The following is a 15,803-nucleotide window of genomic DNA, read 5'->3' as shown; positions in this document are numbered from 1 at the left end:
TACCATGGGGCCCAGAACTTACAACTGTTTTAATGGTGGTACCATTAATCCACAAGCGATTTTCTTAGGTCAGAGAGTTAAGGGAGCTAAACTTATTGCCAACTTTTCTCGGTATATTATCCTATATTTGCAGTTCAACTAAATTGTTTGCTACACCGATGACGGCAGCGTGCGAAATTTAATTACCGTGTTGGTCACACTTAGGGCCTTACGTCAACGGTTCACATCACGTGATATACACGTAGGCCATGAGGTAAGCACTGTAGACATCACACCCCGGAGGTGGACATAATTATGTTACTCAAAAGTTTATATACAGGATGTCTCAAACCTGTTCGATAGAAATTATGTAGACGATAGACGATCCGTTTTGAGATACGGAACCAGAAGTCCTACTCGTACATAAATATTTCAGGCGGGACAAAGACTTGAATGAGCTCGGCGTGTGAGGTATGTGTTTGTAAACTGTTTGTTTTACAACAATCAACATCCTCTGTATCGCCGTAGGTGGCACCACTTTGAGAAACATACATAGTCGTTTTTCCTGTGTCAAAGGTTGAGTTTACCACTGAATACAATTCATGACTGGTTGTCGAAGACGGAGCATTACTTGTTAGAGAGCATTGCAGTCTTGCCTCTAACGTATGGAGCATCATCATGCAGTGTGCGAAAACTGTACTGATTACAGAGAGGAGTTTTAGGGATAGTAAGTTACGAGAAACAGCGTCATTCCAGACAAAAAATATTTCCGTTGTACACAACACAGAACTGTATGCAAAGCAGAATTTTAGGAGATGATAGTGTGTGCTGTCGGAGAAGATTCACCAATGATCATCTGTCAACTTGCCTGTGAAATTTGTCTTTTAAAGAATACAGTGTGGAAAGGTGGGTGGATGAGCAATCACACGCATATCATAATGTGTGCAAACGATGTGGCCAGATGCTTTCAACTAAATTTGTATTCTGTCAATGGATTATGTTGTAATGAATATTTTGCGTCTGGCTATTGCCACTTTGGACAGTTGCTGCGAGCTTCTGTTCCTGCTGTAGGAGCTAAAGTCTCCATGTCAATAAAAAGCTATTTATTTACGACCATCAGTTTCTCATCTCAAAGCACACGGTCTAGAATCATCTATCATCTGTGAAATTATAATCCTAAAGGTTTGAGACATCTGGTAGAGAAGCTCCATCGCTCTGAATCAGCTGATTCAGTGTCCTGAAGAGAACAGTAAAAGTTGGATCGAATGTCGGCTCTTTGCTTTACAGAGAGGTGACCAACTCCCAGTTCTGGTTCAAAATGGTTCAAATGGCTCTGAGCACTATGCGACTTAACTTCTGAGGTCATCAGTCGCCTAGAACTTAGAATTAATTAAACCTAACTAACCTAAGGACATCACACACATCCATGCCCGAGGCAGGATTCGAACCTGCGACCGTAGCGGTCGCTCGGTTCCAGACTGTAGCGCTAGAGCCGCACGGCCACTTCGGCCGGCCCCAGTTCTGGACAGAAAGAATAGTCAGAGACTGCCAGATTGATGCAACTACTACATCGTTGTTGCAACTTTTCTTTTGCATTAAAAAAAATGATCATGTGTTATTTAGAATCAAAACAGCTCTCGCATTATGTTGCACTTCTTTAATATCGTCAAAATGATGACCCTCCACGTGTATCTTCAGGTTGAGATACAGCTGCTAAACGGAAGCGACCAGGTCAAGGGAACAGGAAAGATGATTGCCTGACCGAAGACAGGGTTTTCAATTTTCCAGACTCGACTTGGGATTTGTGTGAAAATACATTGTCTTCGAAGAAAAGTATCGCTTTAATCAACTTTCCACGGCGTTTCATGTTAATTACTTCGTTGAGGTGGTCTAGGAGCATGGGATAATCGTCACCAATTATGCTACAGCCCTAACGTAGTCCACCAATAGCGTAAGGTCTTTGTCACAAAAAACAGTTGCCTTCAATTGTTGGGCTGATTTCTGAAAGCGGAATTTCTCCAGGCACGGAGACACCTTGTGGTGCCATTCCTGGTACTGTTCCGTAGACTCTAGATCATTAATGAGGAGTCAGGTTTCATCCTCACCCTTAGAAGCAGGATGTTCCTTGTAACATCAAAAGGAGTCAAAACAGTTCTGCATGTTTCATCTGTTGCATTCATCTCTTCACTGTTCAGTATTTCGGCACTCATTTCGTTTAACAATGAAATCAGCACGCCCGTGGATTGTGTCCATTACCTCGGCTATCTTGTTGGAAGATATTCACCGGCGAAAAGTCAGTTTACCGACATCATCGCTACTTGACGGGGCTGCTTATGTTGTGGGCCGCCCATTTCTGGGTTCATCTCCATCAGTGAAGCACACACTCTTTCAAAACTAGACACCCACGATTTGACAGGTTTTCCCCTGGTATTCGTAATGGGACGAAATCGAAAAATGTGTGTGCAGTTTAGAGTGTATGCCTTTGGTGTGCTACAAGATCATTATTGCTCACAATGTATGTAAATGATGCATGAGGTTGTTCCAAACGATGCTGTTGTCTAGAAGGAGGCCCCAGTGCCGGGTGACTGTAGCTGTTAACTCTACACGTAAATAAATGTAAAGTATTGTACATAAGCAGGCGACGAGTACCATTACTGTTCGCTTACGCTATTGGCGAAGGAGTAACAGTCCAGAGCGATGTGAAGCGGAATGACAATTTCAAACTAACTAGGGTTCGCCTCGGTAGCTTCGCTGTCAGCGTGGCGGATTGCCAAGCGGAGGGGACTGAGTTCGATTCTCGGCCGTGTCGGAATTTTCTCTGGTCGGCGACTAGACGATGTGCTGTCCTTACGTTCATATCGTCATGATTGACATTCTATTATTGAGATGGATGAATAGGCACGTCCCGAAAGCCAATAAATGAAAACGAAGACCGGCGCGTGTCGTCTAGTGATCGTTTAGTAAGGGCGAGAGCGTTTCGGAAATGTACAACAAAATCGGGTGGCATTTACAAGAGAGGCGTGGTTCAGTGATGAAATTCCGAGAGCGTAGGTCCCAAAAGCTCCGGCCAACAGATTACTTCCTACAGTACGTCTATTGCGAAATGACGACGAGGACAAGATCAGAAAAATTAGAGCTCATACAGAATTTTATCGGCAGTCATTCTTTCCATGCATCGTTCTAGAATGGTACAAAGGAGGAGGAGGACAATAATAGCGATACCGTTGGGTGACTCGAGGACTACAGCTCTAGATCTGGAGGTAGTGTTCGTGGTCTCTCAGTGTGAATGTCCTTGGATAAAAATGGTTCAAAAGGCTCTGAGCACTATGGGCTTAACATCTGTGGTCATCAGTCCCCTAGAACTTAGAACCTAACTAACCTAAGGACATCACACACATCCATGTCCGAGGCAGGATTCGAACCTGCGACCGTAGCGGTCACGCGGTTCCAAACTGAAGCGCGTAGATCCGCACGGCCACACTGGCCGGCTAATGTCCTTGGAGAACGGTTTATTTCCGTATAATGTCATACAAAGTTCATGTTGTTCGAATACATAGAAAAAGATATACATTCTGTTTTTTCAGATGGCGGAGTTTAAAAAAAAATTCTCAATCACGGGAAACAAGCGTCAGCAGGAGCTTCCAACGCCTGCAAGATGATTATTTCTCAGGTTACTCTCATCACTTCTGTTGTCTAAATTTTGCGACCCCAACAAATTGTACCTATCATTTTGTTGTTTGCATCTGCTTGAATGTTTTGGCGTTATTGAGAGAATGATTGTACATCCACTGTTTGAGTTGTTCATTAGATGCAGTGTCCACGTACTGCACCCACAACGCACTCTCAGTCATTGTTATGTTCAGAAATTCCTCTTTTTCTTCATGTAGTGCTGAAGGAATGTGAAGGCCGAGCTCAATCTTTCTGTTTTTTGAACATAGATTAGACATTTTGACATCCACCATGTATAAAATTTATGGTAACCTAATCTCTTTGTGACAGTGTTAAAAAGGTTTGTCCTTGAAATCTTAGGAGCATTTACATGAAGTTCGGAAATTGTGAACATAACTCACGCACGCACAATTTTGTCAGCATGTTGTCCATATCCATCAGTCACGTTTGAACGTCTCCCTCGGCCACTTTCATTACGCACATTTGTGCGACTAGCCTTGAATTTTTTGCATTATTCCCTCCAGCACTATCACCCATAACTCCATCCGCAAACACACGATGCAATCGACTTTGAATGTCGGCGGAATTGACTCCTGCTTGCAGGAGGCGATTTACACAATGTATCTTGTAACTGGCGAGAGAGACAATTAATTTGTCCATTTCATTCGCTTGCTGCTTACTCAGTGATGAGCACTCTAGTTAGTTAGATTCATGTTCCATGGATCAATTTGCACGATAGATCATAATGATGTGAGAAGAAAAATTTTAGATTCACATTGCAAATTAATTTGTAGATCTGGTTACATTCTGAACATTTCTAAAGTTTCTTCTTTTTTTTTTTTTTTTTTTTTTTTTTTTTTTTTTTTTTTTTTTTTTTTTTCCAAAAGTGAGATATATATATATATATATATATAGTGACTTCGTAAGTCCCACCCACCACCTTCTACACATTACAGTAACAGAAATTCTTCTGTGTATAAAAGAAGTTGTTAAGAAGAAATTTCGTCAGTTTGTTTTCAAATTTTACTTTACTTTGCTGTCTTCCGGATATTATGTCACTGGGTAAGTAATCAAAAATTTTTGTTGCGCCATAGTGCATCCTTTTTGTGCTGAAGACAGTCTTACTGTGGAGCAATGAATGTCATTTTTCCTTCTGGCACTGTGATTATGTGCATCAGTGTTCCTTTTGAACTATAATGGAATATTTACAACAAAGTTTGTGAGGGAGTAAATATACTATGAAGCAATAGTCACAATGGCCAACTCCGTAAACATATGTGTACAAGATGATCGAAGGTGCACCATATATTATTCTTACAGCACGTTTTTGCGCCATGAAAACTTTCTTTCTTAACGATGGTTACCCCAGAGCATTATTCCATAACACGTTACTGAACGATAGTATGCAAAATACGTGGACCTACTGATTTGTATCCCCTCAAGATTTGCATCCCCTCAAGATTTGCAGTGGTTCTAAGTGCAGATGTGGCCGAACTGTGTTGTTTTAGGAGTTCCAAAATGTGTTTTTCCCCGTAAATTCTCACCAATATGGTTTTGTTTTGTTATTTCATGATTGTGAAGTCTGTTGAGTGAACATGTCAATGGAATTCTCAGTAGAGCAACCTTCTAAAACCCAGACTGTGATTTGCTAAGGATATTATTGTTGCTAAGGTAAGATACTGTTGTAGAATGCATAAGCTTCTTAAAAATTTTGGAAAATGACATCAGCAGTGATACTGGTCGGTAGTAACTGACATCTTCCTTATCACCTGATTGAGACAATGTCACATTCAAGGTGCCTTTTTTTTTCTCAACTGGGCAAGAAGCAACATGAAGGTTAAAAGCATTTGTTCCTTTGTAATAGGCAATCGGAGATAATGTATGTGTAGAAGTATGAAACCGGAATTTACCTCTAGATGGTGCTAGCCGTCAGTGTAGGGCTCGTGAGACCGCGTCAGCAGCGCCATCTGCTTCCTGTAACGACTTTTTAAACCCGTAAACATTTAGAGTTTTGTGCCTACGTACTACGATTTGCATTGGTTTACTGTTATCATGTGAAGGAAAGTGCTGCAGAATCGCATCGAATGATTATCGAAGCTTTCGGCGAACATGCTCTTCGGGAATCAGTGTTTCGAGTGGTTCAAAAAATTCAAAAGAGGTGATTTTTACGTGAGAAACGATGAGCGCGGGAATACCTTAAAAAATTCGAAGACAACGAAATGCAGGCGTTATTGGATGAAGATGACACTCGAACTTAACTGGAACTCGCGGAACGTTTGAATGTGACGCAGAAAGCCATTTCTCTTCGGTTGAAATCTATGGGTAAGGTGCAGAAAGAGGGAAAATGGGTTCCACGTGAACTGAATGAAAGGCGGCAAGCAAATCGAAAGACAGCTTGTGAAATGCTGGTCTTCAGATAGAAAAGAAAGTCGCTCCTCCATCGAATAGTGACAGGCGATGAAAAATGAATATATTTTGAGAATCCTAAGCGTCCAAAATCATGGGTGAATGCAGGCAAACCATTGACATCCACTGCAAGACTAAATCGCTTTAGAAAGAAGACAGTGTTCTGTGTCTGGTGGGATCAGAAGGGTGTCATCTATTATGAGCTGCTAAAACCTAGTGAAACCTTCAACACTGATCGCTACCAAAATCAAATGATCGATTTAAATCGAGTATTACCTGAAAATTTACCAGAATATGGAAAAAGGCAACACAATCATATTGCTCCGTGGCAACGCCCCATCACACAGCAAAACGGTCAGGTAAATGATCGAGGCGTTCAGTTGAGAAATACGAGGGAATGCGACTTATTGTCTGCAGCGAATTCACGCATGGTGCAGGGAATGACAATTGAATCTCAATGTAGACAAGTGTAATGTGGTGCGAATACATAGAAAGATAGATCCCTTATCATTTAGCTACAAAATAACAGGTCAGCAACTGGAAGCAGTTAATTCCATAAATTATCTGGGAGTACGCATTAGGAGTGATTTAAAATGGAATGATCATATAAAGTTGATCGTTGGTAAAGCAGATGCCAGACTGACATTCATTGGAAGAATCCTAAGGAAATGCAATCCGAAAGCAAAGGAAGTAGGTTACAGTACGCTTGTTCGGCCACTGCTTGAATCCTGCTAAGCAGTGTGGGATCCGTACCAGATAGGGCTGATAGGAGAGAGAGAGAAGACCCAACGGAGAGCAGCGCGCTTCGTTACAGGATCATTTAGTAATCGCGAAAGCGTTACGGAGATGATAGATAAACTCCAGTGGAAGACTCTGCAGGAGAGACGCTCAGTAGCTCGGTACGGGCTTTTGTTGAAGTTTCGAGAACATACTTTCACCGGTGAGTCAAGCAGTATATTGCTCCCTCCTACGTATATCTCGCGAAGAGACCATGAGGATAAAATCAGAGAGATTAGAGCTCACACAGAGGCATGCCGACAATCCTTCTTTCCACGAACAATACGAGACTGGAATAGAAGGGAGAGCCGATAGAGGTACTTAATGTACCCTCCGCCACATACCGTCAGGTGGCTTGCGGAGTATGATGTAGATGTAGATTGTCCAGACATGGCCCCGTCCGATTATCATATATTTGCACGTTGTCGCTGAATAACGGTTCAATTGGTATGAAAATGTACGAAAATGGCTCGCTGACTGGTTCGCTTTAAAAGAAGAAATGATTTCATAGACTGCCGGAGAGGCGGGAGAAATGTAGAAACGGCAGTGGAGATCATTTTGAATGAAATATTGTTAATCAGTTTGAAACAACAAACGTGTAATTGTTGCAACTAAATTCCTGTTTCATACTTCTACAGCCGGTATATATTTGTCCTGGATACATAGCAAGATATTAGGTACTCGTATTCCTTTTTTCAGTTTTAATTCGAAGGGGTCAAAGCCAGGAACTTTTAAAACCCCTGTTTTTGAGTAAGTATTTTTGTAGTCTTAGGGAGGCGACAAAAGTGCAATTGCGGCCGCTTTTCGTCGGAGGCGCGGTGGTAGCCGCTTGTAGATGCGAGCTGCTGCTGCTGAATTGGTACGGTGTGGTGTGGTGTGCTGTAGCGAGGCGGCGGGTGCCGGTGTGGTGTGCAGGGCGGTGGTGGGCGTGCTGCTGGCGGCGGGCATGGCGGTGAACGCGCGCACCGCGGCGGGCACGGCGCTGCACGAGGCCGCCATGTACGGCAAGCTGGAGGTGGTGCGCGCGCTGCTCGCCGCCGGCGTCGACGTCTGCGCCCGCGACCAGCGCCGGCACACCGTCATGGAGCTGCTGGGACAGTTCCCCGCGCACGTCACGCACGACATCGCCGCCATCATCAGCCGTGAGTCTCTCTCTCTCTCTCTCTCACTCTGTCTGTGTGTGTTTTTTATTTCCCAGGTGCGGATCCAACGGACGTGGCGAGGGGGGGGGGGGAGGAAGGGGAGGGAGGTGGTTCAGGGGGTTCATGACCCCTCCACCAAACGCCATTTTAGTAGAAGCATTTGTATGTTTCAATTACTAAAATATTCCGAGCTATTATGTCATGGCCGAGGGGATTCACTTTAAAACCCGACGTTTCGTTCCCACCTGCGGAGGACATTTCGCTAGCGACCCATGGTGTGAAACGGACATGCATCAAAGCTACGATCCTCCTTCAAAACGTCCTCCGCAGATGGGGACGAAACGTCGTGTTTTAAAGTGATTCCTTTCGGCCACGGTATAATAGCCCGGAATATTTTATTAATTGTGACAATTCCGGGCATGGAAGCTTAAATTTTACATTTGTATGTTTACATTTTACATTTATATGTTTATATACACTATATGTGAAAAAGTGTTCGGACACCTGTTAGTGGACATGTATATGGAATGTGTCCACCCTTCACCTTGGTGAAGGCTTGAACCCTGCATGGAACGCTTTCAGTGACGTGTCTGAATGTCTGTGGTGGAATAGCAAGCTCATTCTTCCTGAAGAGCCGACAGCCGAAAGCAGAGAAGGTAGGTAGTGATGTTGAACACTGGAGTGTGGAACGAAGACTGCATTCTAACTCATCTCAAAGGTTTTCCATCGGAATCAAGTCGGGACTCTTTAAGAGGGCACTCTGTTTCAGGAATGTTGTTGTCCGCAAACAATTACCTCACAGACGCTCCTTTATTGTCATGATGATTCAATCATTCATCATAGCCGCACAGTTCTTCTAATGTATGCGGTACAGAATGCTGCTATATATATTCATACCTATCCGCGCCGAAACACCCCTATACCGTGACCCCACCTCCTTCGTATTTCGCTATTGGCACTGCACATGGTGACAGGTAACGTTCTTCAAGCATATGCCAAAAGCAAACCCTTCAATCGGCTATAGTGTGATTCGTGCCTCCAAATCACTCAATTCGGTCATCCACTGCCCGTTAGCGTCGCTCTTTACACCAACTCCAGTGGCTCTTAGCAGTGAGAACAGAAATGAGAGGCTCATGAGAAGCTGCTCGATCTTTGTGCCTCATCCTCCTTCATTCCTTACGCACAGTCATTGTGCTAGTTGGATTGTTGGCAGAAAATCGTAGCTCGCGAGTGATTTCTTCCGCCAGTTCATGCGATTTTTTGCAACCATCGTCCGCAATCTCTACGGCCCCTGTCCGTCAGTACTTGAGGCCACCTGATCTTGGTTCATCTGTAGATGCTCCTGTGCGTTTTCTGTTCAGTCATGTCATCAACAACCGATTTGGGCAGCTGTGGAAGGGCCGGATAGACTTTCGTGAAACGTTAGAAATCAACGAGCTTTCATGAGCCCTACCTATTCCCGTGTTGCCGGGTCTTTTTTTTTTTTTTACTGCCCTGTCCGACTCTCGTCACATGTAGTGATTGATTCTGGATAACATAGAAGAGTCCGGATACTTTTGAGCAAGTAATTTATGTAAATTCCCAGATTTCACAAGAAGTTAGCTTGAAAATGGAAGATAATTCTAGAAATTACAAGCTATATTTGATGCAGCATACTTTGTAATTGCTTGACTGAGGGCTAGCCCTGACCAGTAACACATCGAGCCAGGAAGGATTCTCTTTCACAGACTGACGGTACCTGCTGTCTTACATAAATCCGACACGATGCAGTAGCCCAGATGCAGAACCGGCATACCACAGGAAATTGAATAAGGGAAGATGGGAGTGAGACACTCCACCAAGAAGAAGAAAAACGAACAGAAAGACTGACTTCTCAAAAGTAGGCGAAACGACAGAAAGAAACAGCATTCCGTTCACTTAAACCTTTGCATAAGAATAGTTTGCAGATCAGTGATGATAATCGTAGTGCTTAGTGATGTGCTGAAAATGATAAGTCCAGCTTCGATTTTATATTGTATATTATGACTTTGTCACAGCTGTAAGTCTTTGTGCTACAGTGATACGCAGAACGTAAGAACGAAAGTAACTTTCGCATGATGTTCACTGCCAATTAACATATCTCGATGAAACTTGGACTGTACATAAAAAAAAAAATCTGCCACAGTATAGTACAGAAGGTAACTGAAGAAATGTGCAGTGCGACCAAAAAAAAAAAATAAAAAATAAAAAATAAAGACGAATAGAAAAGACAGTTTTATTGAAAGACATGATTAAAGTGGTATTCATTATCGTCGCCTGGACGTTAAAAAAGGCTGGACATTGTTCTTAATAGAGCGTGTGATCGCCACGGACGACAGTGCATTCTCTGCAACGTGCTCCCACGCTGGCCACAGGGCTGGAAAGGAGCTCTCGTGGTAGGCGTTGCATTTCTCCACCAGCGCGGTTGACAACTATTTGATGTTCGTTGCTACCCATTTATTTGCTGCAATAATACATCTCTCCAACGCATCCCACACGTTCTCGGTGGATCTGAAGTCATGGGGGGGGGGGGGGGAGCGGGGGAGCAGGCCAGTCCATTCGCCGAATACCCTCTCGTTCCAAGAGCTCCTGCACCTGCACAGTCAGTTCGATGCGATCGCGAATTGTCACCCATAAAAAATGAAGGCTGGGCCGAATGCACCCCTGAAAAGACTCTCATGTGGAAGGTCTACACCCTCACAGTAACGTTCTACGCTGAGTGTACCGTGTACAAAAATCATGTTCAGTACGCCCATGCAACATTTTGGTTCTGTACACCTGGACTACCAAAACGAGCATGTTCAGGACGTACCGCCATATGGCGAGAGGTGGGAACACTTAATGCACCGGGGAACATGGTCGAACATGATCCTCGGGGACTGGAACGCCCTACCACAAGAGTTGCTTACCAAGTTTGTGGCTAGCATGCAAGTACATTGCAGAGGATGTACTGCGTCGATGTTGGATCACACGCCATTTTAACAACCATATCCCGTTTTTTGTAATATTTATGGGACTATCATGAATCGCTGTGATATCAATGTAATTATTGTCTTTGATTACGATAATGATCGTTATCATGTCACTACAGGACATATTTTGGACTGCTGGCCCCAGAAAACAAAAATTGTCTTTGAGTAAAAGTGTCATTTCTGTTCGTCTCATTGCGTATTTGTTTCATTTACCTTATGTATTATACTGTAGCTGTCCTTTCTATGTATGGCCCAAATTTCATAGCGTTACATTACTTGGCAGTGACAGTTCACCCAAAATTAATTTCATCCTTTCATTTTGTCGACCAATATATCAAGTTCCTTAAGTAAATTGCGTGACATATATCCTTCTCAGATTCTCGGAAGAATGGCTTTCAAATGTTAAATTTCTTGGACGTAATGATAAAACAGTGTACTAAGAACTTACGTAGATGTACATTAAAATTGAGCGTGACCGTAAGTTAAGTTTGTTGGGTGGTGGTGAGAGACAATAACAGAACCGAAATATGGGTCCATGTCTGTAATAGTGCCTCAAACATCTTAACTGTCCCCTCACACTCCACACACCTGTTGATTTCGTACTTCATACCCCACTCCCCTCATGCCATAGTATACGGCAACCGACTGTCACCCCCTGATAGTATATGATTTGTTACACTTTTCCACTGTTGCTCCAACATCCGAGGAGGACGCAGATCTGTTCGGGGGGGGGGGGGGGGGGGGGGGTATAGACCGGGTGGTGCAACCTGGCCCTTCTAGTCGTATTGTACGGCCCTCCGTGAACCATTCTGCACACACCCGTTGCGCTGGCGAAACCCTTCGTCTCACACGAGCAGCAATTTCCCGGATGGATGCATCACATTCTCTCATGGCAATAATGAATAATGCACCCTTTTCCAGAGTCACTAATTTGATGGTAAGCTTCGCGTATACGTCTGTGAGGCATCCTGCACGTCTGCTCAAGCAAACAGATTCATTACCTTCGGTTTGTAGCGACAATGAGAACCGCAGGCACATTTTACCAATAGGTGGTGGACTGCCGCGATGTCGATGTTAACCTCGAACCTGTGGGTCGACATGGTTCACATGCTAATCATTTCTGCAGAACATACTAATGTACACGTCCTGTGAATACGAACATCCTATCTTTAGTCGTTCAAAGTGTTCTGTATTTTCTGAATATGAGTGCAGTTTCATTTGATTAAAGTATCTATGCCCGGGTTTCAGGCAGGATCCCACGTTTCGTTCGATACTGAAATGCTGTTCCAGTACAGTTGGAGAGCCTGTGCAACGGTGTTAGATGTTAGGGGGAATACCATGTGGGCCGAGTCATGAATGGGAATTTCTGATGAGAAGGGAGGTGTGCTAGGGTAGTCCGTTTAGTTGGGAAAAACCGCTGTGCCAGGGCGGCGTAGTGGTTAGCGCATCTGCCTAGTGACCAGGAGACCCGGGTTCTAAACCCAACCTTGGCAGAAACTTCCATTCGTCACTTCAGAATCTACTTCTTAATGCTGAGCAGCATCATGTTTTTCACTAACACGACGTGACTCCGCTTGTGTGCTGTTGTTGTGCGGCAGGACACCGCGAAACCGGGGGCGGCAGATCGGGCAGCGACGACCTGCCGCCCATCCCTGTACCGGACACGTCGCTGGGCAGTCCCTACGAGAACGTGCGCACGCCGGGCCGCGGAGGAGGCGGCGGTGGGGGCGGTCTGCGGGGGCAGTCGCCCGCCTCCTCTCCCGGCACGTCGCCCACGCACTGGCACTACTACCGCGACGCCGACGGCGCGCCCCCGGAGCGCGAGCGCCGCGTCTCCGGCCTGTCCAGCGCCTCCGCGTGAGTATAGCTTATCAGCCCGAGCTTGCGTACGGGATCATTGCTGCTCCCTGACACACTTACTTACAGTGTTGGCCAATGTAATTGCAACTCCAAGAAGATAACGAAATATTTATTGTGTGTATACAGTGTAATAGAGAGAATACACGTTAAAATTTGTAGAGGATGATGATGTTTACAGGTTTAGTACAAAGAGATGCAACACGTGGTACATACAGGTACGTCATCCAGCACCACAGTTTATCACTCGTTTTGGCTTACAGTTGGTGCCTTGCCAGTCTCTCGCCAACACACGATTAGATAGTTTCAGTAGTGAGAGTCCTGGAGAACGTGTTGACCATGGCAAAAATCAAACACCCTCTGTATCGACATAGGTCAGGACAGCAGGGGCAACAAGCGGGTCTTGCGTTATCTTGTTGAAATGTCACTTATACATCGAAAATACATCGCTCTAAACATATTAGAAGCGTAACGGCTACTGTCCAACTTACCGGCTTCGCGAACCGGAGGTGATGTTGTTGCCTACTCATTGCCAACTCATATCATCACGTCAGGTGGTGGCCACATATGAGAATGACGAATGCATTCTGGGAACGTTCGTTCTCCCCGCAGCTTTCACACAAGCACGACCATTGTGATATCTACATCTACATCTACATTTATACTCTGCAAGCCACCCAACGGTGTGTGGCGGAGGGTACTTTACGTGCCACTGTCATTACCTCCCTTTTCTGTTCCAGTCGCGTATGGTTCGCGGGAAGAACGACTGTCTGAAAGCCTCCGTGTGCGCTCGAATCTCTCTAATTTTACATTCGTGATCTCCTCGGGAGGTATAAGTAGGGGGAAGCAATATATTCGATACCTCATCCAGAAACGCACCCTCTCGAAACCTGGCGAGCAAGCTACACCGCGATGCAGAGCGCCTCTCTTGCAGAGGCTGCCACTTGAGTTTGCTAAACATCTCCGTAACGCTATCACGGGTACCAAAAACCCTGTGACGAAACGCGCCGCTCTTCTTTGGATCTTCTCTATCTCCTCCGTCAACCCGATCTGGTACGGATCCCACACTGATGAGCAATACTCAAGTATAGGTCGAACGAGTGTTTTGTAAGCCACCTCCTTTGTTGATGGACTACATTTTCGAAGGACTCTCCCAATGAATCTCAACCTGGTACCCGCCCTACGAACAATTAATTTTATATGATCATTGCACTTCAAATCGTTCCGCACGCATACTCCCAAATATTTTACAGAAGTAACTGCTACCAATGTTTGTTCCACTATCATATAATCATACAATAAAGGATCCTTCTCTCTATGTATTCGCAATACATCACATTTGTCTGTGTTAAGGGTCAGCTGCCACTCCCTGCACCAAGTGCCTATCCGCTGCAGATCTTCCTGCATTTCGCTACAATGTTCTAATGCTGCAACTTCTCTGTATACTACAGCATCATCCGCGAAAAGCCGCATGGAACTTCCGACACTATCTACTAGGTCATTTATATATATTGTGAAAAGCAATGGTCCCATAACACTCCCCTGTGGCACGCTAGAGATTACTATAACGTCTCTAGACGTCTCTCCATTCATAACAACATGCTGTGTTCTGTTTGCTGAAAACTCTTCAATCCAGCCACGCAGCTGGTCTGATATTCCGTAGGCTCTTACTTTGTTTATCAGGCGACAGTGCGGAACTGTATCGAACGCCTTCCGGAAGTCAAGAAAAATAGCATCTACCTGGGAGCCTGTATCTAATATTTTCTGGGTCTCATGAACAAATAAGGCGAGTTGGGTCTCACACGATCGCTGTTTCCGGAATCCATGTTGATTCCTACAGAGTAGATTCTGGATTTCCAAAAACGACATGATACGCGAGCAAAAAACATGTTCTAAAATTCTACAAGAGATCGACGTAAGAGATATAGGTCTATAGTTTTGCGCATCTGCTCGACGACCCTATTTGAAGACTGGGACTACCTGTGCTCTTTTCCAATCATTTGTAACCTTCCGTTCCTCTAGAGATTTGCGGTACACGGCTTTTAGAAGGGGGGCAAGTTCTTTCGCGTACTGTGTGTAGAATCAAATTGGTATCCCGTCAGGTCCAGTGGACTTTCCTCTGTTGAGTGATTCCAGTTGCTTTTCTATTCCTTGGACACTTATTTCGATGTCAGCCATTTTTTCGTTTGTCCGAGGATTTAGAGAAGGAACTGCAGTGTGGTCTTCCTCTGTGAAACAGCTTTGGAAAAAGGTGTTTAATATTTCAGCTTTACGCGTGTCATCCTCTGTTTCAATGCCATCATCATCCCGGAGTGTCTGGATATGCTGTTTTGAGCCACTTACCGATTTAACGTAAGACCAGAACTTCCTACGATTTTCTGTCAAGTCGGTACATAGAATTTTACTTTCGAATTCACTGAACGCTTCACGCATAGCCCTCCTTACACTAACTTTGACATCGTTTAGCTTCTGTTTGTCTGAGAGGTTTTGGCTGCGTTTACACTTGGAGTGAAGCTCTCTTTGTTTTCGCAGTAGTTTCCTAACTTTGTGGTTGAACCACAGTGGGTTTTTCCCGTCCCTCACAGTTTTACTCGGCACGTACCTGTCTCAAACGCCTTGAACTTTTTCCATAAACACTCAACATTGTCAGTGTCGGAACAGAAATTTTCGTTTTGATCTGTTAGGTAGTCTGAAATCTGCCTTCTATTACTCTTGCTAAACAGATAAACCTTCCTCCCTTTTTTTATATTCCTATTAACTTCCATATTCAGGGATGCTGCAACGGCCTTATGATCACTGATTCCCTGTTCTGTACATACAGAGTCGAAAAGTTCGGGTCTGTTTGTTATCAATAGGTCCAAGATGTTATCCCCACGAGTCGGTTCTCTGTTTAATTGCTCGAGGTAATTTTCGGATAGTGCACTCAGTATAATGTCACTCGATGCTCTGTCCCTACCACCCGTCCTAAACATCAGTGTGTCCC

General features: G+C 44.5%; 1 protein-coding gene across 1 annotated transcript in view; it reads left to right on the top strand.

Annotated features, from left to right (window-relative positions):
- Positions 1-15,803, top strand: part of LOC124622942 (ankyrin repeat and SAM domain-containing protein 1A-like) — a 579,621-nt gene that overhangs the window by 387,735 nt on the left and 176,083 nt on the right. Inside the window, exons 6-7 of the mRNA XM_047148732.1 lie at positions 7,747-7,973; positions 12,562-12,820. Of these exons, the coding sequence (XP_047004688.1) occupies positions 7,747-7,973; positions 12,562-12,820 (486 nt within the window). The remainder of the gene's footprint in view (positions 1-7,746; positions 7,974-12,561; positions 12,821-15,803) is intronic.

Source organism: Schistocerca americana, chromosome 7, assembly GCF_021461395.2.
Source record: "Schistocerca americana isolate TAMUIC-IGC-003095 chromosome 7, iqSchAmer2.1, whole genome shotgun sequence".
In the NCBI taxonomy this organism is placed as follows: Eukaryota; Metazoa; Arthropoda; class Insecta; order Orthoptera; family Acrididae; genus Schistocerca; species Schistocerca americana.
Note: the sequence above shows the minus strand (reverse complement) of the source record. Positions and strands in the feature narration are given on the sequence as shown.